Source organism: Mobula hypostoma, chromosome 3 (assembly GCF_963921235.1).
Source record: "Mobula hypostoma chromosome 3, sMobHyp1.1, whole genome shotgun sequence".
Classification (NCBI taxonomy): Eukaryota; Metazoa; Chordata; class Chondrichthyes; order Myliobatiformes; family Myliobatidae; genus Mobula; species Mobula hypostoma.
In genome coordinates, this window is record NC_086099.1 from 60,915,443 (window position 1) to 60,938,756 (window position 23,314).

At 37.2% G+C, this 23,314-nt stretch overlaps 1 protein-coding gene across 2 annotated transcripts in view; it reads left to right on the forward strand.

The window, feature by feature from the left end:
• Window positions 1-23,314, forward strand: part of scfd2 (sec1 family domain containing 2) — a 303,002-nt gene that overhangs the window by 43,823 nt on the left and 235,865 nt on the right. For both annotated transcript variants that reach the window (XM_063043149.1, XM_063043148.1), the window contains exon 3: window positions 2,375-2,502. In XM_063043149.1, coding sequence (XP_062899219.1) covers window positions 2,375-2,502 — 128 coding nt within the window. The remainder of the gene's footprint in view (window positions 1-2,374; window positions 2,503-23,314) is intronic.

Below are 23,314 nucleotides of genomic sequence, written 5' to 3' on the forward strand. Positions count from 1 at the left end.
AATTTTCATCTGAATAGACAAACTATTTTCTTATTGAGTTTGCTGTGCTGAGTTTCTTTTTGAGGAAGTGTTGACACAAGGTTTCTGCAGGATCTGGGAAAATGGGACAGCAGCTTACCGGTTTCCAAGTGTTACCGTGCATGTGTAAGCACCAAACATTGCTGTCCAATTTACATAGTAATGGTGAGTGCTAATAATCACATTGTTGTTCCGCTGTGAAATCTTGGCCAATAACTGGATAAAGTATTTTTGTATTACTTAAAGCAAAAATTATCTAGTGAATGACAGATAAGGCTCTTTGATGTTGGTGACTTGTCCTCTGATTAAGACAGAAGTTATTTTCACAGCTGGTTTCCTGTAGAATTTGATTAGATGTGATTATTATTCATTTCAATAAATTTTTGCTCTTTAGTACGTACCTTTCCTTGTAGGTTTTCATCAACCGTAAGCTTCTATGCATATATCTGTGACCAGGTTCTGTATTCTCAGCAAAGTTTGCTTTGAGCTGTAGAAAATTAATTAACTGTTGCCTGCAAGGCAGTGATGTAATAGCTTTTCCAGACCCTCCAGTTGATAATACTGGTAAAAGGGAAGATTTACTGCTGATAACACACAAACCTAAATAATGGATTCTACAGGCATCAGGCCATATACCCAACCTCCACCCATGATTTTAGTTCCCACTTCTAAGGCTTGATCAAAATTAATTGCAGAATTGTGGTGTATAACATTTGGGACTACTTTTCATCCAAAGACGTTTTACTTGTGGCTGAAAAGTTGAAGTGCCAACGTTCACTCATTCCAACATGGAAATGATTCCACAACCTATGGAACTTTCAGAAACTCTACGATTCATGTTCTCAATATTTATTATTTATTTATTATTGTTTTGTTTTTCTCTTTTTGTATTTGCAGTTTATTGTCTTGCACACTGGTTGTCCTTTGTTTGCAGTTTTCCATTTACTCTTTTTTGTTTCTTTATATTTACTGTGAATGCCCACAAGAAAATAAATCTCAAGGCATGTATATACTTTGATAATAGTCAGAAAATGCACAAAGATCAGTGGGTTATGGTAATTATACCTCCATGGTATTGTATGGCATTAAAAGCACAAGATTAATGAGAAAGACCATTGCTAAAAGGGTAGACCAAGCTAGTTCAAGCAACACACATCAAAGTTGCTGGTGAATGCAGCAGGCCAGGCAGCATGTCTAGGAAGAAGTACAGTCGACGTTTCAGGCCGAGACCCTTCGTCCTGTTGTTTGAGCAAGCTGGTTCTCCTGTTTGTAGGAATGAATATTCAAATGTATGTAGGACTTCTGAATTTAATAATATTGGATCTAGTTTGTATGTAGGGGTGTCCATACATCGAATGTTTATAACGCTGGGACAGCCTTTGGTCTGCCATTTGAAGATCTTGATGTTTCTATTATATTTAGAGTTGGTGAGGTGGAGCACTGTCTCAAATGGTGTATGTTCAAACACAAATACTGTATTTTGGAAGATTAACCTCATCAATTCTGAAGTTTTTAGCCCACAATGATTTACTACTAGTCACATGTTACTAGTTGCAAATAACTTCACATAAGACCATAAGACATGGGATCATAAGTAGGCCATTTGGCCCATTAAGATAAATGAATATAAGTGATAGGCACAGTCATCAATATGTGATTTTAATACTCCAACTGGTGTAGCTTATGTGTTTGTACTTTAACTACTGATGTGCATTGGTTATTAACACTGGAGGATGAAAGCAGTATTTTTCTACTATTGTGTGTGCTTTACTCTTTTTGGTGAGGATTCATTATTTACTAAAATGAATTTTAAGAACTTTTAACCACAAACTCCAAAGAATTGGAGAGGAAGTTCTGAGATGAAGGGTATTTTTTAATCATTTCTTTCATAAACCTAACCATGAAAATAATGTTGTTGGCTGGCAGAATAAAAAATAGTGAATAACCAAATAAAGCAAATTCACAAAAGGGAAGGGCAAGGGAATGGACAAACTGGATTCAGCTACATTCTGAATAATATGAGTTGCCGACCTGCTAATCTCAACACTACCAGCTGTATCCAACCAGAAATATCAGAAGCACAAATCTATTTATGAAAGTGGACTGAGAGAGGAGATGTTTTCTCACAAGGAATGATATGCTGCCATCATTTGGCTGCTGTCCTGGACAGATTGTTGGCATTAGAGCCTTTTCACCTGCCAATCTCTCTTTTCAAAGGACAAAATGAGACTAAATTTGTATAAATATTTTTCAGAAGCCAAGAATAGATAACATTTCCAGAACATACACAGAGAATGGAGTTTTGTTTTGTGAAGCTATGCATTAATATACTGTTAACCCTGTTATTTCACTGCAGTGACCCTTCAGCCAAAGCTCTGTGGGAGTCCATGTTAAACATGAAACATAAAGAGGCTGTGATGGAAGTGCGGAGGCACCTAGTGGAGGCTGCTAGCAAGGAGAATCTCCCTATTAAGATGAACTTGGGTAATATGCACAACCAATTTATTCTCCATTTACTTTGACTTAGTAGTCTGGGTAGCTTATGATATTTGTCTCTCAAAATGGGCACTCTTGTCTACTTGTTTCATCTGCTGCCAAGATTAATTTAAATGCATAATATTCATCTAATGCAACTTACAAAGGGAAACTTAATTCCTTTTATACCTGTAAAAGTAACATAAGCCTTCATGTTTACCAGTTTTACAAATATTTTCTTAATGATGCCAAAGTTTGTTTTCCTGAAGCAACATTTATTTATTGCTTTTCCTCATTAAATTATTTATGCACCAATTAAATGTGTTTTTTTAAGGTACAGTGCCATAGTGAGATGGGCTTTCTTTTTCTCAAGTGACGACTTGAATCCATTAGAGAATTGCAGCACTTAATCTACTCAGCCGACTGAGTTCTGAGACCATCTTTTCTTTCAAAGGGTAACCCAGTTAGTTTTCCTTCATTCTTTTCCTTGTCCCTACAATTTTACTCCAAGTATTTAACTAATTTATTTTTGAAAATAACCAAATCACACTAATAGATTTTGTAAATATTCTGTTCACCTAGTGCATTTACATAATTCAATACACTTTGATTGCTATTGAAAGAATAGTATTTTTAAATTTATTTCAAAATTCAGTAGATTTTAATTGGACAACTTCACTTTTTGTAAGCGGCTCCTTCAGTAGTGGATGCATTTTTGGTAATTGGTATTGCTTTATTACTGTCACAAGTACCGGGATACAGTGAAAAGCTGGTCTTGCACACTGTTCATACAGATCAGATCTTAACATTGTGTATGTGTGTGTGTGTGTGTGTGTGTGTGTGTGTGGTAATATATAAAAAAGAATAAAGTGCAAGATCATAATGCCATAGTTGAGGTCAAGTCCTACTTATTGCAGAAGGGAAGTATTTAATAGTCGAAGCACAGGATAGAAAATGTCCTTGAACCTGGTGGTACATGCTTTCAGGCTTTTGGATCTTAAGCCCAATGGGAGAAGAGAGAATGTCTGGGTTGGGCGGGGTCTTTGATTATCCCCGCTGCGAGAAGTAGAGTCCATTGAGGGGAGGCTGGTTTTTCGTAATGTGCTGAGCTGTATCAGAATCAGGTTTATTGTTATCGATATCAGATATCAAATTTGATTTTTGTGATAGCATAAGTTACAAAAATAGTGCAAACACAACTATCTACAGTTTCTTTGTGATTTCAGACATTCCTACTTTGAAATAGTGTTATTTTTCTTTGCTTAGACCCTGGATATTCCCAGAAAACTAGTAAGTACAAAATGGGATCCTGTATCTAGCACTTAAAACTGATCATTTCCTCAACCTGCAATTTTAGCTTAATGAACACACAGCGCCCTCTTGAGGATACAACATACTGGGAAGGGGAAAAAGAATGACAAGTTTGTATATGTGGCAAGGAGTTAATCAAAAACGTATGTGAGATGTCAGTGTTTCTGATTCGATGCACGGTCTAGCTTATGGATTTCATAGGAAATTATGTTGCTTACTTTTGAGCTGATAACCCTGCATTACATCATAGCTGATATGAATAAATAAGAAGGTAGGAATAATATCTAGCTTTTCTAAAGGGTGTTGAGGACTTGAGGAAACCCCTGAGATTGGCTGAACAAGGAGCCATAATGTCTAGCTCCCACAGTGACTTCATTATCTCAGTGCTTAGAAAACAAAGAATGTATTTTTAAATAATATAATAAAAATGTTCAGCAAAGCTTCAGAAAATCTGATTTTCTTTTTGCACTAAAGCTGGCTATATGATGGTATCTCTGATAGCAATGGAATTATGACTCACTGCCGGCAGGATTCTAGTGTTTCTTTGCATTTTACAAACAACTATTCTTTAACCAACTATTTCTGTCAACTCAGTAGTTTAATGTTTATGCTTAAATTTGGGTGCTTCTTGATAAATGCTGAGATTTTCTTCTTAACCAAACATGGTTAGTTAGTTTTTACCTGCCAAATTCAGAAAAAATTGTGTTTTCTTATCCCGTCTGATATCATGGCATTCTGCTACATTCTCGCATTACAGGATGCATTTTGTCATCTTTGGTAAATGTTTGCCGTTTGAAGTTGTTCCATTTGACCATACTGCTGTCACTGAGGGATGAACTTTACATATTTTGTTGCTTTGTTTTAGGATTAGACAAGTGTCTGAAGTAGGTTTTATAGCTGAGATTTTCTTGTTCTGCTGTTGCTTTTAATTGGGACATGTTAACTGTTATTAAAGAACAAATCAATTGATCCCCCATATTTTGTATCCATCAGGTATCATCTACTGTACTTTGTTCAGGTTTAAACTGAAACAATAGTTCAATATGTTTCTATTATTTTGCTTATGTAATTGTTAATGCTAATAGGTATTATTAACCATATCAGTCTTAAATATTCCATCAAAGTTCAGTATCTTGATCATGCATCCAGTCATTCATTCTACAATATTTTTCAAACATTAATGTGTTTTGACATATTCTGCTTTATCTACACATCACTTAATTTATATAAAACTGGTGAACATTGAAGGTAGAGCATCCCTTGAAATAATGGAGTGCAGAGAAGTGCTTGAGTAAAGAATTAGATTCCAACCTGATCATAATAAATATATACCCGAGGCAAGCCTGATCCTTCTAATTTTAATATACATGACCCAATCTGGACACATTTGCAGAATATCATGGTCAGACTCTGACACAAAATCACACTTGATTTCCCGCAAGCTTGGATTGTTTGTTTTTTGTTACCTTCCCGTTCAGCCTGCTCCCTGTTTATGGTTCCCTCCTACTCCTTGCCATCTTAAATGCTGATGCTACAGTCAAAGCTAGGTTCTTGTCTGCTGTGCTTCATTGTACAAGCAATACCTTCTTAGTTCTATGATGGGTGATCGATAGGTTCAGGGCCTAAGGTAGAAGGAGTCAATTTTAGAAAACCTAGCACATGTATTTTTCAACATAGTCCTCCTCCTACATTTACACATTTAGTCCAGCGGTCGTGGAGCATACGGATCTCTTCTTTGTAGAAGTCAGCATCTTGGGCCTCCAGAAAATGGTCCACAGCAGGAGTGACTGATAAGTTTGTGGCCTAAGGTAGAAAGGGATGAGTTATTAACTTCAAACTTTCTGCATTTTCACTCAAAGAGTTGAACTGTATGTGCATGTAACGAGAGCTGTATAACAGTATAACAGATGGTAACAGTTAAAGGATACAAGAACAGGTTTGTTGAGTGGTTCCATGTACAAGGATGTTTACTTCATTCCACTCTAACAGGGAAAAAACTCTTGATAAGTGCTGTTTATATTTTTCTTATAAACTTAATGATATCATTATATCCACCAGCCACATGATTACCTACATATTATCTGGTAAGAGGCAAAGAGTGGGAATAAACGGGGCCTTTTCTGGTTGGCTGCTGCTGACTAGTGGTATTCCTCGGGTCAGAGTTGTCAGTTTATGTTATATGTCAAAGGCGATGGATTTGATGGCTTTGTTGCAAATTTGTAGACAATACGAAGATTGGCAGAGGGGCAGTTAGTGTTGAGGAAGCAGGGAGTCTACAGAGGACACTGATTGGAAGAGTGGGCAAACAAGTGACAGATGGAATATAGTATAGGAAAGTATATGGTCATGTTCTTTGGTAGAAGGAATGAAGGCATAGACTTTTCTAAGCGGAGAGAAAATTCAAAAATCAGAAGTGCAATGGGACTCGGGAGTCCTCATGCAGGATTCCCTGAAGGTTAACTTGTAGGCCAAATCAGTGGTGAGGAAGGCAAATGTAACAATTTTATTTTTTTATTTTATTTAGAGATACACTGCAGAACAAGCCCTTCTGGCTCATCGAACTGTGCTGCCCAGCAACCCATCTATTTAACGCAAGGTTAATTGCAGGACAATTTACAAATACCAGTTAACCTACTAACTGGTACATCTTTTGATGTGAGAGGAATCCAGAGCACTTAGAGGAAACCCACGCAGTCATGGGGAGAATATACAAACTTATTACAGAATTGAACTCCAAACTCCAATGCCCCGAACTGTAACCGAGTCATGCTAACCGCTATGCTTCCATGACGTCCCAAATGTTAGCATTCAAAGGTACGTTTAAGCCAGAGAAATGTGTACAATATACATCCTGAAATGCTTTTTCTTCGCAACCAACCATGAAAACAGAGGTGTGCCCCCAGAGAATGAATAACAGTTAAATGTTAGAATCCCAAAGTCCCCCCCGCCCCCCAGCTCCTCACCCTTCTGTGTGTAAGCGGCAGCAAGCAACAACCCCCCTCTCCCCCCACCGGCAAAAAAAACATCAGCACTTGCCACTGAGCACTCAAGCATGAGCAAAGACACAGACTTGCAGTACTCCAAAGACTGCTCGTTCACCTGGTAAACGAGCTCTCTCTCTCTCTCTCCTCCCCCCCCCCGTAATAAGGGAGAAAGAGGTGTCTTCGTTTCACAGCGACGGGGGGGGGGGGCATAACAAACAACTCGCTGGTTTACGATGATAAAAGTCCATTGCATCGCTTTTTCCGAGCTCTGTGCCCAAAGATGTCAGGTCTCTGGGCACATAGCCTTAGATCTTCCATTCTTCCATCTCCCACGACACACCAACCTCTTGCCTGGACACTGAACTCTGATTTCTCCCCCCCGCCCACCCCCATCTCTAGAGCCATGAAATCTTGAACCTTTGAAGGTGAGCGAAGCGCTTAGGCCGTGCCCTTGGCGTGCCAAAAAACGGCCCCGAGAGCAGGTCCCATTCCTGCAAAGAACTGTAGTCAGAGTGTAACTCCGGGTCAGGATCTTCAAAAGAACCCTGAAAGAGAAAAATAGAGATATTAAAGATGGAAATAGAGCTGTTTCTGAAGATGCAAGCAAAGGAGTCACCGTTAGGCGCCATTATCCCTCCTAAGCTGCTCCTCCTTCATTTTGAGAGGACTAGAATATAAAACCAAAGATGTAATGCTGAGGCTTTATAAGGCATTGATCAGACTACACTTGGAGTATCGTGAGTATTTTTGAGCCCCTTTTCTAAGAAAGTATGAACTGGCATTGGAAAAGGACCAGAGGAGAGTCATAAGGATGATCCTGGGGATGAAAAAGTTAATGCATGAGGTGCATTTGATTGCTCTGGTCCTGTATTGAAAGGCCGAGATAGAATGAATGTGAAGAGGATGTTTCTATAGTGGAGCAGTCATCATGGACTGTCCTTCACTACTGAGCAGCTGAGAAGAGCTCTGGGGAAACTCAGACACTACAAAGCATTGGGACCGGATGGTGTGAACCCCAAGATCCTGAAGCAGTATGCTGAGCAGTGGTGTGGAGTTTTTCAGTCTAAGTCTCAGCCTGGAAAGGGTCCCAACTGTGTGGATAAAATTATGTTCATGTGTGGTCCCATTACCCAAGAATGGTCAACCAAAAGACTTGAGTGACTACTGTCCAGTGACCCTGCCCTCTCACGTCACGAAGACCCTAGAGAGGCTGGTCCAGACTCACCTCCAACCCCTGGTCAGATCAGCACTCGATTTCCTGCAGTGTGCCTACCAGGAGCACAGTGAAGTTAATGATGCCATTACCTACCTGCTGAACAGAGCCTACTCCCATTTGGATAAGCAGGGCAGCACTGTGAGGATCATGTCTTTTGATTTCTCAAGTGCCTTTAATACTATACAGCTCTCATTGCTGGGAGAAAAGTTCTGTTCAATGCAAATTTGCACTCCCATTATATCTTGGATAATGGACTACCTGACTGGCAGACCACAGTATGTGTGGCTTCAGAGCTGTGTGTCAGACATGGCTATAAGCAGCACTGGGGCCCTACAGGGGACTATTGGCTTCCTTCCTGTTTACCCTGTATACCTCGGACTTTAGATACAACAGTGAGTCATGTCACCTGCAGAAATTCTCTGATGACACAGCAATAGCTGGGTGTATAAAGGGAGGACAGGAGGATGAATACAGGGCCATGGTGGAGGAGTTTGTCAAATGTTGCAAGCTGAATCATCTGCAGCTCAACATCAGTAAGACAAGGGAGATGGTGATGGACTTTAGGAAGACTAAACCTTCATTGCTGTCTGTCACTATTGATGATGAGGACATGGATGTGGTGAGGGCCTACAAGCACCTGGGGGTGCACCTGGATGACAGACTTGAGTGGAGCACCAACACAGAGGCTGTGTACAAGAAGGGCCAGAGTGACTGTACTTCCTGAGGAGACTGAGGTCCTTTGGAGTATGCAGGCATCTCCTTCACATGTTCTATCAGTCTGTTGTTGCCAATACAATCTTCTATGCGGTGGTGTGCTGGGGCAATGGTATCAACATGGGTCAAACTGGATACACTGGAGGCTGTAGTAGAACAAAGAACCCTACGGAAAATCCTAGACAATATTTCTCGCCCTCTGCATGCCACCTTGGCTGAACAGAGGAGCACTTTTAAAAGTAGACTAAAACAAAGAGCACTATATGAGATCATTCTTACTTCGGCCATTAGGCTCTATGATGAGTTGACCTGTAGCCGGGGAAGTGATGATGCCCTCCTGTTAAGACTGTTTGTGATAGCTTACTTTTTTTAATTATTTCTTACTTCTGTTCTAATATTTGTGTATCTGTGCACTTGTAATGCTGCTGTGACACTGTAAGTTCATTTGAAACAGAAAACCTACAGCACAATACAGGCCCTTCGGCCCACAAAGCTGTGCCGAACATGTTCTTACCTTAGAACTGCCTAGGCTTACCCATAGCCCTCTATTTTTCTAAGTTCCATGTCCCTATCCAGGAATCTCTTAAAAAACCCTATCATTTCCACCTCCACCACCGCCGCCGGCAGCCCATTCCACGCACCCACCACTCTGCCTTTTAAAAAAACAACAACTTACCCCTGACATCTCCTCTGTACCCACTTCCAGGCACCTTAAAACTATGCCCTCTTGTGCTAGCCACTTCAGCCCTGGGAAAAAGCCTCTGACTATCCACACGATCAATGCCTCTCATTATCTTCTACACCTCTATCAGGTCACTTCTCATCCTCCATCGCTCCAAGGAGAAAAGGCCAAGTTTACTCAACCTATTCTCATAAGTCATGCTCCCCAATCCAGGCAACAACCTTGTAAATCTCTTCTGCACCCTTTTTATGGTTTCCACGTCCTTCCTGTAGTGAGGCGACCAGAACTGAGCACGGTATTCTAAGTTGGGTCTGACCAGGGTTCTCTATAGCTGTTACCTCTCCATTACCTCTTGGCTCTTGAACTCAATCTCATGGTTGATGAAGGCCAGTACACTGTATGCCTTCTTAACCACACAGTCAGTCTGCACAGCAGCATTGAGTGTCCTATGGACTCGGACCCCAAGATCCTTCTGATCCTCCACACTGCCAAGAGTCTTACCATTAATACGATATTTTGCCATCATATTTTACCTACCAAAATAAACCACCTCACACTTATCAGGGTTGAACTCCATCTGCCACTTCTCAGCCCAGTTTTGCATCCTATCAATGTCCCACTGTAACCTCTGACAGCCCTCCACACGATCCACAACACCTCCAACCTTTGTGTCATTGGCAAATTTACTAACCCATCCCTCCACTTCTTCATCCAGGTCATTTATAAAAATCACGCAGAGTAGGGGTCCCAGAACAGATCCCTGAGGCACACCACTGGTCACTGGCCATGTAGAATATGACTCGTCTACAACCACTCTTTGCCTTCTGTGGGCAAGCCAGTTCTGGATCCACAAAGCAATGTCCCCTTGCATCCCATGCCTCCTTACTTTCTCAATAAGCCTTGCATGGGGTACCTAATGCCTTGTTAAAATCCATGAAGATCAATGAATTATCTGCCTTCTCACCCACCCCCCCACCCCAGACCTGTTTGTTTTAAATTTCAAATAACCCCGACCTCTCAGGGCCTTTTCGGTGGTGTGCTTCTAAGAATTGTAATTCTAATTTTGAGATAATGCCTTTGTTTTGGATTGCCCAGCCCAAGGACTAGTTCTATTATACCTATTCCTCCGAACCATCTAGATCAGAGAGGACATATACTGGGGTTTTTGTAATGATGTTGAAATTTATCCCTTTCTTTCTAAAGTCCTGTTCTTACTCTGGTGAATCTGTAGATAATCATGTTGAATGTCAATTATCTGTTCTGATTTTAAAAGCCTAAAATTAAATTGTACTGCAGATTATCTAAGGCTTGCCTTGGATTTATGTTTCCTGTCCTTTCTAAGTTTTCCATTTCATCAGAAATTATCTACCTATCAACTGTAAGTGTAAGGTTAACAACTTAAAATTTTCTATCAGTGTATCAGTTCATTCAAAATTTTGAATCCCAGATCCTACTGGCTGTTGATGGAGCAGCAGTGCTTTTATAGGTGCTCCTACTCTTTTTAATTTACTGCTTCCAACTTGTTTTGAAAACTTACTTTGAAACGCAATATTGCTTTATGATGAGTTGTGCTAAAGCTACTAAAAAAGAAGAGGACCCTCCGGTAACTTTGGAATCTATTATGGTGACACTTCGGAAGCATAAAAATGAACTTTTGGAGGAGTTCCAGCAACTTATCGCTGAATTTAAACAGATGGATGAAAAATTGAGTTCTATTGAAAAAACTTCAAGTGAACACGATAAATGGATAAAAGAGAACGAAGACACTTTGACGACGTTCGACGTGAAGATTGACGACCTGGAACAGATCTGTGATAAACAGTTAAAGATTAGTGAAATATTAAGACAGAAGATTATCGACTTAGAAAATAGAAACAGAAGAAATAATTTACATATTCTGGGTTTTAAAGAGTCATTGGAAGGCAATCAGCCTTCGGAATTTTTTGCAAACCTTTTGGCTAATTTACTTCCGAATATTTTAAAATCGCCACCTAAAATAGACTGAGCTTTTAATTTGTGAATCTTGTGGAAAAGGTATGATTGATTATGAAGACCAGAAGTTCAGAATTGTGGAAGATTTTTCACCCGAGGTGTTGAATGAATGCTTCAAGTTTTAAAGAGTCATGTCTGAGCTGTATAATAAAGGTTTTAAACCCTCTCTTCGTTACCCCACTCGTCTTAGAATCATTTTGAGAAATGGCTGTCAGAGATGTTCCGTTTGACCGAAGAGGTGCAGGATTTCTTGAGTGCCGAATCAATTTCACAAGTTTAACTGTTCAATAACTCTTTACACAAATTTATGTTGCGTCTGCCTGATGGATCCTTTTTTTTTAGAATCAGCAGTCTAACTGTTCATTACTTTCTTTAATGAACAATTTTTTTTTACTTTTGGTATACCTTCATATCTAATTTTTTATTGTACTTTTATTTCCTTGTTTAGAAAATTAAGGATTTAATATTAATAAGTTTTCTTTGAATTAATACTTTCTAAGTTAATATGTTTTGAACTTTTATATTTCTTTCTAATATTTTTATACTATAATTTTTATGAGGTTTTTTAAATATGTTTAATTTTGCTCTTTTTTGTTGTGTCTTGTTGGAACGCAGTTTTGCCTTGAAATATTTTTTTGGGAACTCAGCCAGTAGATTGTTTTGGGAGGGAATGGTAGGTTTAGCCATCAACTGCCCTTTGGTCAATTTTATCTCTTTGGAAGGGGGTGGGGGTGGTTTTCTTTTTTTCTATCAGCTGTTTGGCTCTCTTAGCTTCTTTTGTTGCTTGGTTACTTTTTCTTAAAGCTCATTGTTCGGAATTAATATATATTCCAGCGGTTTTTATTCAAACATCTCCTTTCAGCAATATTTAAAATGGACCATACTTAGTTTTAATGTAAAAGGATTAAACCATCCTGTGAAACGTAATAAGCTATTTAATTATATTAAGAAATTGAATGTCTCAATTCTTCTTTTTTTACAAGAAACACATGTTCGCAAATGTGATAATTTACGTCTTTTCAGCTGTTGGAAGGGTTTGTCTTTCCATTCCTCCTTTCAGGTTAAGGCAAGAGGAGTTTTGATTCTTATAGACAATTCAGTTTCTTTCGTTCAACATAATGTAGTATCTGATACCAATGGGTGTTTTGTTATAGTCTCGAGGAAATTAGATAATAAATTAATGGTTTTTGCTAATTTGTATGCCCCGAATATAGATGATCCAGGCTTTTTTGAACGTTTTTTTTTGCTTTTACCAGATTTGATTTTCTTTGGTTTTAGGAGGAGACTTCAACTGTTCTTTAGATCCTATTTTAGAACGTTCTTCTAAACGATTGACTTATAGTAGATCTGCCTCCTTTATCCAGTCTTTTCTAAAGAAATGTGATATTGTTGATGTTTGGTGTTTTTTGTATCCAACAGATAAAGAGTACTCATTTTTTTCTCATGTTCATCATGCGTATTCCAGGATTGATTATTTTTTTGTTGATAGCCAATTGATTCCATTAGTTCGATCCTGTGAATATAAAGAAATTGCTGTTTCAGATCATGCTCGTGTGTTTTTATCTTTAAATCTTCCAGGTATCTCCCAAATAAACAGATTCTGGCATTTTAATCCAACTTTGTTATCAGATAAAGATTTTTAAAAATTTTTGTAGAGACAATTTTTTTTTTGAAGAGAATACACTAGAAGAGACTTCTAGTCTTATTTTATGGGATGCTTTTAAGGCTTATATTAGAGGTCAAATTATTTTTTTTACCGCAAGTGTTAAGAAAAAAGCAAAGAAGGAGAGAATTGAATTAGCCAATCAGTTGAAACAATTAGACCAAAAATATGCTTAGATTAGATTAGATTATGAGGACATGCAGTCCTCTTTTATTGTCATTTAGTAATGCATGCATTAAGAAATGATACAATGTTCCTCCAGAATGATATCACAGAAACACAAGACAGACCAAGACTAAAACTGACAAAACCACATAATTATAGCATATAGTTACAACAGTGCAAAGCAATACCGTAATTTGATAAGAACAGACCATGGGCATGGTAAAAAAAGTCTCAAAGTCTCTCGAAAGTCCCATCATCTGATGCAGACAGAGAAGGAAGAAAAACTCTCCCTGCCATGAGCTTCCAGTGCCGCAAACTTGCCGATGCAGCACCCTGGAAGCACCCGACCACAGCCAACTCTTGAGTCCGTCCGAAAACTTCGAGCTTCTGACCAGCCCTCCGACACCAAGCACCATCTCTGCCGAGTGCTTCAACCCCAGCCCCAGCAACAGGCAATAGGCAAAGCTGAGGATTTGGGGCCTTCCCCTCCAGAGATTCTCGATCGTACAGTAGCAGCGGCAGCGAAGCGAGCATTTCAGAAGTTTCTTCAGGTGTTCCTCCATGCTTCTCACGTCTGCCTCCATCAAATCAGGATTGAGCATGGCAACCTACTTACAAATACGATATCATTTCGGAGCGGCTGCATGCGCTGCGTCGTGCGGCCATCTTCTCCTTCCCTCCCCTCCTAGCTTTGGCTCCAGATCCTGTTTTATATAAAAGATGTGTTGAAATTAAAACCAAATACGATCTGCTCTTAACTTATCCAATTGAAATGCAACTTTTAAAAGATAAAAGTCATGGAGATAAAATGGGTAAACTATTAGCTAACCAATTAAAAATCTTTATAGTTAAATGTCAAATTAAAGAAATTTGTAAAGCTAGTGGTGGTAAAACATCTGAGCATTTAGAAATAAACGATGCTTTTAGAAAATTCTACTCTAAACTTTATAGTTCTGATCCTCCTAAAGTTAATACTCTAATGAATAATTTTTTAGATCGATTAAACATTCCTACACTTTCTGATAATATTCAAAAATTGTTGGATCAACCTATTTCCTATGAGGAAATTGCCGAGGTTGTTCACTCTTTGTACTGGGGAAGGCTCCGGGTCCTGATGGATTTTCTGGAGAGTTTTATAAGGCTTTTTCCTCTTATACCTCGTTTATATTCAGTCCTTTCCGACTCTTTTAAATTAGGTAAGTTGCCACGATCTTTTTACGAAGCCTCTATTTTGCTTATTCTTAAGAAGAGTAAGGACCCAATCGAATGCTTTTCTTATAGACCTATTTCCTTACTTAATGTTGATACTAAAATTTTATCTAAACTTTTGGCTCGTAGGATTGAAAATATTTTGCCATCTATCATCTCTGATGATCAGACTGGATTTATCAAAAATCAATACTCCCACTTTAATATTCGTCGTTTATTGAATGTTATTTTTTCTCCTTCTAAAGAAATTTCGGAATGTGTGATATCCTTAGATGCTGAGAAAGCCTTTGATCGGGTTGAATGGAATTATTTATTTAAAACTTTAGGAAGACCAGGGAGTTTTAAAGATAGAAATATAGGAGCATGATCTGAAACAGTAATCTCTTTATATTCACAGGAACGAACTGATGAAAACATTTGACTATCAATAAAAAAATAATCAATCCTGGAATATGTATGATGAACACTGGGGGAAAAACGAATATTCCCTATCTAAAGGATGTAAAAAAATGCCAACCATCAACAATACCACACTTCAATAAAAAGGATTGAATAAACAAAGCTGATTATTAAGAGACAAGAGTTTAGAAGATGATCGATCTAAAATTGGGTGTAGCCAACAGTTAAAATCTCCTCCCATCACCAAAGAAGAAGGATTCAGATCTGGTAAAAACGATAAAAAACGCTCAAAGAATCCTGGATCATTTACATTCGGGGCATACACATTGGCAAACACTATTAATTTATTATCTAGTTTTTCCGAAACTGTAACAAAATGCCCATTACTATCAGACGCTATTTTATGATGGACAAAGGAAAGTGTATTATCTATAAAAATCGAAACTCCTCTAGATTTGGCCTGAAAAGAAGAGTGAAAACAAAGTCCATTCCAACGGCTAAAAAAACGTAGATTATCACATTTGCGTATATGAGTTTCTTGTAAGAATATAATAGGGACCTTAAATAGGCAAAAATCTTGTTACGTTTAACAGGGTGTTTTAACTCTTTCACGTTAAAACTAAGTAAATTAATAGTTTGGTCCATTTTTAATATTATTTAAAGGAAGGGTTAAAATGTAAGTTTAAAAACCAAGCCATAAACCTTGAGAAATGGTAACCAAGCAACAAGTTGGCTAAAAGTTCGAAAACAGCTTCTGAGGAAAAAAAAACCATACCCCTGCCTACCTCCAAAAGAAAGAAAACCGGCCAATAGAAAGTCGGCATCTAAAACTACGGACAACCCCCCCCCACAAAAAAAAACCTGGTCATCACTCCAATTAGTTTCAAGGTTATTTATATTCCAACCTAGACTAAACAGTATCCAAGCAAAGATTCAATTCTCGTATATCAAAAATACAGTACAGGTTTCCCCCACCATCCGAAGGTAGAGCGTTCCTATGAAACGGTTCGTAAGCCGGAATGTCGTAAAGCGAAGAAGCGATTACCATTTATTTATATGGGAAAAATCTGTGAGCATTCGCAGACCCAAAAATAACCTACCAAATCATGCCAAATACACATAAAACCTAAAATAACAGTAACATATAGTAAAAGGAGGAATGATATGATGAATACACAGCCTATATGAAGTAGAAATACTCTTCCACAATAATTGCCTGCACTGTTCTCCATAGCGAAAATCCCACGCAAGCGCTCTCGGCAAAAACATAGCGCAAGCGCTCTCCAGTAATCTTTAAGCTATGAAGCTGCCAAATCATACCAAATAACATGTAAAAATACACAGCCGATATAAAGTAGAAATGTATGTACAGTGTAGTATCACTAACCGGAATTGGGAAAGCGCCGAGCACACTGATGATGGTGTGTTAGGCTGAGTCGTCGGAGGTTGGGGTGGTGCAGTGGCCCCCACCTTCCAGGCCACTGACCAATACATTGCCGCGAAGCATGCAGGGGTACAGCAGTGGCTGGGATGCACCCAGCACATCTTTAAGAAAAAAGCCGAAATAAACAAGCTAATTAATTAGGTGCCACCCGGCACGTAAATGTCAGCCCAGATCAGAGGTGACGCAATCATCTCTGATCTGGGCGGACATTTACGTACCGGGCCAGCACCTAATTAATTAGCTTGTTTATTTCGGCTTTTTTCTTAAAGATGAGCTGGGTGCGTTCTGACTACCGCTGCATTCTCTGCGGATCGGTATCTGTCCGCGGCCCGGGGTTTGGGATGGTGGAACACTGGGGTGTCATCTCGTCGTCTGTTTCCATGAGGGTAGGCAGGTCATCTTCTTCTATGTCTGCCTGCCTCGATGTCGAAGGTCAAGGTTCTTCGTCTGCTGTGGCTGGTGTGGAAGGCTTGCTTGACTGCTTAGCCTCATGCATTTTTAGATCATGCAGTTCTTTGTAAGCACTCAAACCATCCTGCAAATATGCCCTAAACTGACGTACCCTTTCAAAATTAAAGTCGTACTTTATCATTGCAGTGAAAATCTGACGTAGTTGCCTCACGTTCAGTTCCTGGACGACTTCACTTTCAGTCCGTTCGCTACTGCATTCGGTTTTGATTGTTATCCTTTCCTCTTGCAATTGCATCAGCTCTTCATCTATCAGTTCTTGGTCATGAGATGCCAAAACCTCTTCAACATCATCTTCGTCATCTTCCACAAGCCAAACTCACTTTGTCCTTACTTCGTTCACCACGATCGAAACGCTTAATTATGTCTAGTTTTACGCTGAGTGTAACACCCTTACGAGCTGTTTCAGGCTTTTCCAATACCCTTAGAACTCATCTCGCTAACGGCTGCTCACAGGCATGTGTTTAAGCAATGCCGGCTAGAATACAGTTCTGGGGGAGGAGCGGCTGCTCGGGGCGCGCGCTACCTTTTTCTGCGCGCTGCTTTTTTTCATAACAGTTAAAGCACCTTCTCTAACTAATGTAGGTCTTTCGTAATAGTGATGTTTCATAAAGCGAACGTTCGAAAAGCTGGGGACACCTATATTAAAAAATGCGAAAGGAAGTTAGTTGCAAAGCTTTACCAAAAGTAAAAGATACAATTATTCATACAGACAGACATTAAACATCTAATCTTATATCTTCATGGAAAAACAGACTAAGCAGTTAACCTTCAAATTTAAAAACTCCTTGTGCTTCAGCATTCAAACGAAACCATTCGAAGGATCTGTCTTGATCAGATTCCCAGTCAAACTGGGTAGCCAAGGGAGGGGTTAAAACCTTTGTTAAAAAAAATTCCAATAAACCTTGTTTAATCTTAGCATGTTCCTGCATAACCTCAAGCGAATAATCTTCAAGAATCTTAATATTCCACCCTATAACTCCCTGTTCTTCCTGAAACCAACAGATTTTGGTGTTTTAATACAACTTTGTTATCTGATAAGGAATTCTTAAAATTTCTAGAGAAGCATATTATTTTGTTTTTTTGAAGAGAATAAAAAGGAAGAGACTTCTAATCTTATTGTATGGGATACTTTCAAGGCCTATATTAGAGGACAAATTATTTCTTATACTGCGAGTGTTAAGAATAAAGCTAATAAAGAAAGAATTGAATTAGCCAATCAATTGAAACAATTAGATCAAAAGTATGCTACAGCTCCAGATCCTGTTTTATATAAAAGACATGTTGAAGTTAAAACTAAATATGATCTTCTGTTAACGTGGACAATTGAAACTCAACTTCTTAAAGATAAAACTCAATTTTACATTCATGGAGATAAATCGGGAAAAGTATTGGCCAACCAATTAAAAACTTCTGTAGTTAAACGACAAATTAAAGAAATTTGCAAAACTAATGGTGATAGGACAACTGATTACTCTGAAATAAATGACACCTTTCGAGAATTCTATTCTAAACTTTATAGTTCTGATTACCCTAAAGATAATACTGTAAGAATAATTTTCTAGATCAATTAAGTGTCCCTGCACTTTCTGCAGAAAATTGCAAACAGATGGATCAACTCATTTTTTATGAGGAAAATTCCGAGGCTATACATTCATTACACTTGGGGAAGGCTCCGGATCCAGATGGATTTTCTGGAGAATTTTTTAAGGCTTTTTCTTCATTAATTATACCGTAGTTACACTTAGTCTTTTTGGATTCTTTCAAATTGGGTAGTTTGCCTCAATCTTTTTCTGAAGCTTCTATTTCACTTATCCTAAAAAAGAACAAGGACCCAGCTGAATGCTCTTCATATAGACCAATTTCATTACTCAATGTTGATACTAAAGTTCTTTCTAAAGTTCTGGCTCGTGGGATTGAAAATATTTTACTTTCTATTATCTCTGATGATCAGACTGGATTTATTAAAAACTGACATTCCCGTTTTAATATACACTGTGTGTTAAATGTTATTTACTCTCCTTCTCAGGAGATATCGGAATGTGTGATATCCTTAGATGCTGAGAAGGCCTTTGATCGGGTTGAATGGAATTATTTATTTAAAACCTTCGAAAATTTTAATTTTGGACCAGATTTTATTCAATGGATTAAATTACTTTATTTAGCTCCTTCTGCTCGGGTTCTTACTAATCTTAAAAATTCCAAACCATTTAAACTTCACCACCGAACTGGACAAAGCTGTCCATTGAGTCCTTTGCTTTTTGATCTAGCTTCAGAACCCCTTGCCATTGCTTTTCGAGAATCTGATGATATTTGTGGTATTTTAAGGAGAGGTATCACCTACAAAATCTGATGATATATTGCTTTTTATCTTTAATGTTGAGACCTCGTTACCTTGCGTACTTTCTTTACTCTCCCATTTTAGCCGGTTTTCAGGAAATAAATTGAACCTACATAAGAGTGAATTATTTCCTTTAAATAATTTGGTATCAATTAATACTAATCTCCTTTTTAAAATTGTAAGGAATCAATTTACTTATTTGGGTGTAACAGTCACTAAGAATTACAAACACCTGTTTAAAAAAAACTTTCTTACTTTATTGAACCATGTAAAAAAGATATCATTAATTTGGTCACCTCTTTCAATAAAGTTGATTGGACGAATTAATTCTATTAAAATGCATATTCTACCTATATTTATATATCTTTTGCAGGCTTTACCTGTTTTTATTCCTAAATCGTTTTTTGACTCTCTTGTATCTATTTTATCCTCCTATATATGGAAAATATATAGCCTTCCCCAAGTGTCTTTTTAGGTTTTTGAAGATGAACTTTATTTAAACAAATAAACATCCTTGTTTAAATAAAGTTCATCTTCAAAAACCTAAAAAGTCTGGAGGTTTAGCCTTACCTAATTTTAGGTTTTATTACTGGGCAGTTAATATACGATATCTTTCTTTTCTTTTTAAATCTTTTTATTGAATAAGTATACAGAAAGGTAAGCCATATAGGCACTAATACACTGTTAGAATATAATAAAATTACAGGAGATATTAATACAAAAAAAATGATACAAACAATGTAATTTAAACATAACATACCAAGGTAACATAATAGTATACTAATTTTTATATATATATCAATAGAGAAAAGGAAGAAAAAAACCCCAAAAAAACCCCACCGTGCAACTAACTAAAAGCAAAGCAAAGCAATGGGCTAACTTGAAACCAAACAGAGTTAAAAAACTTAAAATCACGTCCTCAATCCCGACCTCCATTAAAAACAGTAAAAAAAAACAAAAGGGTATATATTACATTAATTGAAAATATTGAATAAAAGATCTCCAGGTCTGTTCAAATTTAAAAGAGGAGTCATAAAGATTGCTTCTAATTTTCTCCAAATTCAAGCATAATATCGTCTGAGAAAACCAAAAAAAGGTAGTTGGAGCATTAAGCTCTCTCCAATGTTGTAAGATACATCTTTTCGCCATTAAAGTAAGAAATGCAATTATTCTACGGGCTGAAGGAGAAAGGTTACTGGAAATTTTAGGTAGTCCAAAGATAGCAGTAATAGGGTGAGGAGAGATATCTATATTCAATACCTTGGAGATAATATTAAAAATGTCTCTCCAAAAAGTTTCCAGAGTAGGGCAAGACCAAAACATATGAGTTAAAGAGGCTATCTGCCCCGGACATCTATCACAAAAAGGATTAATATGAGAATAAAAGCGAGCTAATTTATCTTTGGACATATGTGCTTTATGAACAACTTTAAATTGAATTAGGGAATGTTTAGCACAAATAGAGGAAGTATTGACTAATTGTAAAATCTGCCCCCAGTCATCCACGGAAATGATAAACCCCAATTCCTGTTCCCAATCTACCCTCATCTTATCAAATGGAGCTTTCCTAAGTTTCATAATAATATTATAAATCATAGCCAATGCACCTTTCTGTCATGGATTAAGGTTAATTATAGTATCTAAAATGTATGTAGGAGGAAGCATTGGAAAGGAAGAAAGTATAGTACTTAAGAAATTTCTAACTTGTAGATATCTAAAAAAATGTATTCTTGATAAATTATATTTATTAGATAATTGTTCAAAAGACATAAGGGAACCATCTAAAAATAAATCCAAAAACCGTGAAATACCCTTAGTCTTCCAAATTTGAAAAGCACGATCCGTAAAAGAGGGAGGAAAAAATATGTTACCTAAAATAGGAATTGCTAGCCCAAATTGGTTAAGGTCAAAAAATTTTCTGAATTGAAACCAAATACGTAAGGTATATTTAACTATCGGGTTAGACACCTGTTTAAGGCGTTTCAAATCAAAAGGAAGAGAGGAACCTAAAATAGAGCTAAGTGTATAACCCTGAACAGATTGTAATTCCAATGCTACCCATTTAGGAATGGATAATATATCCTGGTCAAGTAACCAAATTTCATATGTTGAATATTAATTGCCCAATAATAAAATCTAAAGTTAGGTAATGCTAAGCCTCCATCTCTCTTAGCTTTCTGTAAATGTATTTTACCCAGTCTCGGGTTTTTGTTTTGCCAAATAAATGAAGAAATTTTGGAGTCAACTTTATCAAAAAAAGATTTTGGAACAAAGATTGGTAATGCCTGAAATATATATAAAAATTTTGGCCCAAAAAACATCTTAACAGCATTAATACGACCAATCAAAGTTAAATATAAAGGAAACCATTTAGATGAAAGTTGAATAATATGGTCAATTAATGATAAAAAGTTAATCTTAAATAAATCTTTGTATTTACAAGTAATTTTAATCCCAAGATATGAAAAATAATTATTAATCAATTTAAATGGAAAGTTATGATATAAGGGAAGTTGTTTATTAATCGGGAAAAGTTCACTCTTACTAAGATTTAATTTATAACCTGAAAAAAGACCAAATTGTGCTAATAGCTCTAAAACAGCAGGGATGGATTTTTGGGGATTAGAAATATATAAAAGTAAGTCATCAGCATAGAGTGATATTTTATGGGACTTTAAGCCCCGAGTTATCCCAGTAATATTTGGAGATTCTCGAATGGCAATTGCAAGAGGTTCTAATGCAATATCAAATAATAAAGGACTAAGAGGACAACCTTGTCGAGTACCTCGAAAAAGAGGGAAAAAAGGTGAGCTTAAAGAGTTAGTACGGACCGAGGCCACAGGAGAATGATATAACAGTTTAATCCAGGATATAAATTTCGAGCTAAAATTAAACATTTCAAGCACCTTAAATAAATAAGGCCATTCTACTCTATCAAAAGCTTTCTCAGCATCTAAAGAGATAACACACTCAGGAACATTTTGTGAGGGAGTATAAACAATATTTAACAGTGTGCGAATATTATAAAAAGAGTAACGAGCTTTAATAAAACCCGTTTGGTCTTCCGAAATAATAAAAGGAAGTACTTTTTCTAATCTATTTGTTAATAACTTAGAAAAAACTTTAGAATCAACATTTAATAAAGATATTGGTCTATAAGATGCACATTGAGCAGGATCTTTATCCTTCTTTAATATTAGAGAGATTGACGCTCTATTGAAAGATTCAGGAAGTTTACCAAGTTTTAATGAAGCCTCAAAAACCCTACAGAACCAAGGGATTAATGAAGGTGCGAAACATTTATAAAATTCTGCGGTAAACCCATCAGGGCCAGGAGCTTTCCCCAAATTCATAGAGAAAATAACATTCTTAATCTCATCCGTGGTAATGGGAGTATCTAACATAGAAGACATATCCTGTGAAATCTCAGGGAAGTCTAGATTATCTAAAAAATCATTCATATATTTAGAATCTCGAGGAGACTCTGATTGATATAAGGAAGAATAAAAATCACAGAAGGTTTGATTAATCCCCACATGATCAAGTATCAGTCGGTCATTTTGGTTATAAACCTGATTAATTTGAGATTTAGCATAATTAGACTTCAGTTGATTAGCCAACAGTTTGCCAATTTTGTCACTGTGTACATAAAATTCACTTCTTGTTTTCTTTAATTGGTTTACAATCGAGGACGAAAGTAATAAACTGTGTTCCATTTGAAGTTCAGTTCTTTGTTTATATAACTCCTCAGAAGGAGCTATAACATATTTCTTATCAATTTCCTTAATCTTGTCCACAATTGCCAACTCCTCCTGCTTCAGCTTCTTCCTCAAAGCAGCAGAATACGAGATAATCTGACCACGAATATAAGCTTTAAAAGTATCCCAAAGAATGTTCACAGAAATATCCTCTGTATAGTTAATTGTAAAAAAAAGATCAATCTGTTCATTCATAAAGTTAACAAAGTCCTAGTCCTGAAGCAACAGCGAATTAAAACGCCATTGTCTATTATTTTGTGTATTGGCCAGAATTTTAATAGAAAGCTTAAGTGGAGCATGATCCAAAATGGTTATAGAGTCATAATCACATCTAATCACTGAAGAAATAAGACGAGAGTCAATAAAGAAATAATCAATTCTTGAATAGGAATGGTGAACATGTGAAAAAAAAGTAAAATCTTTTTCCTGAGGATGCAAAAAACGCCAAATGTCCGTTGACCCAGAATCAGAAAGG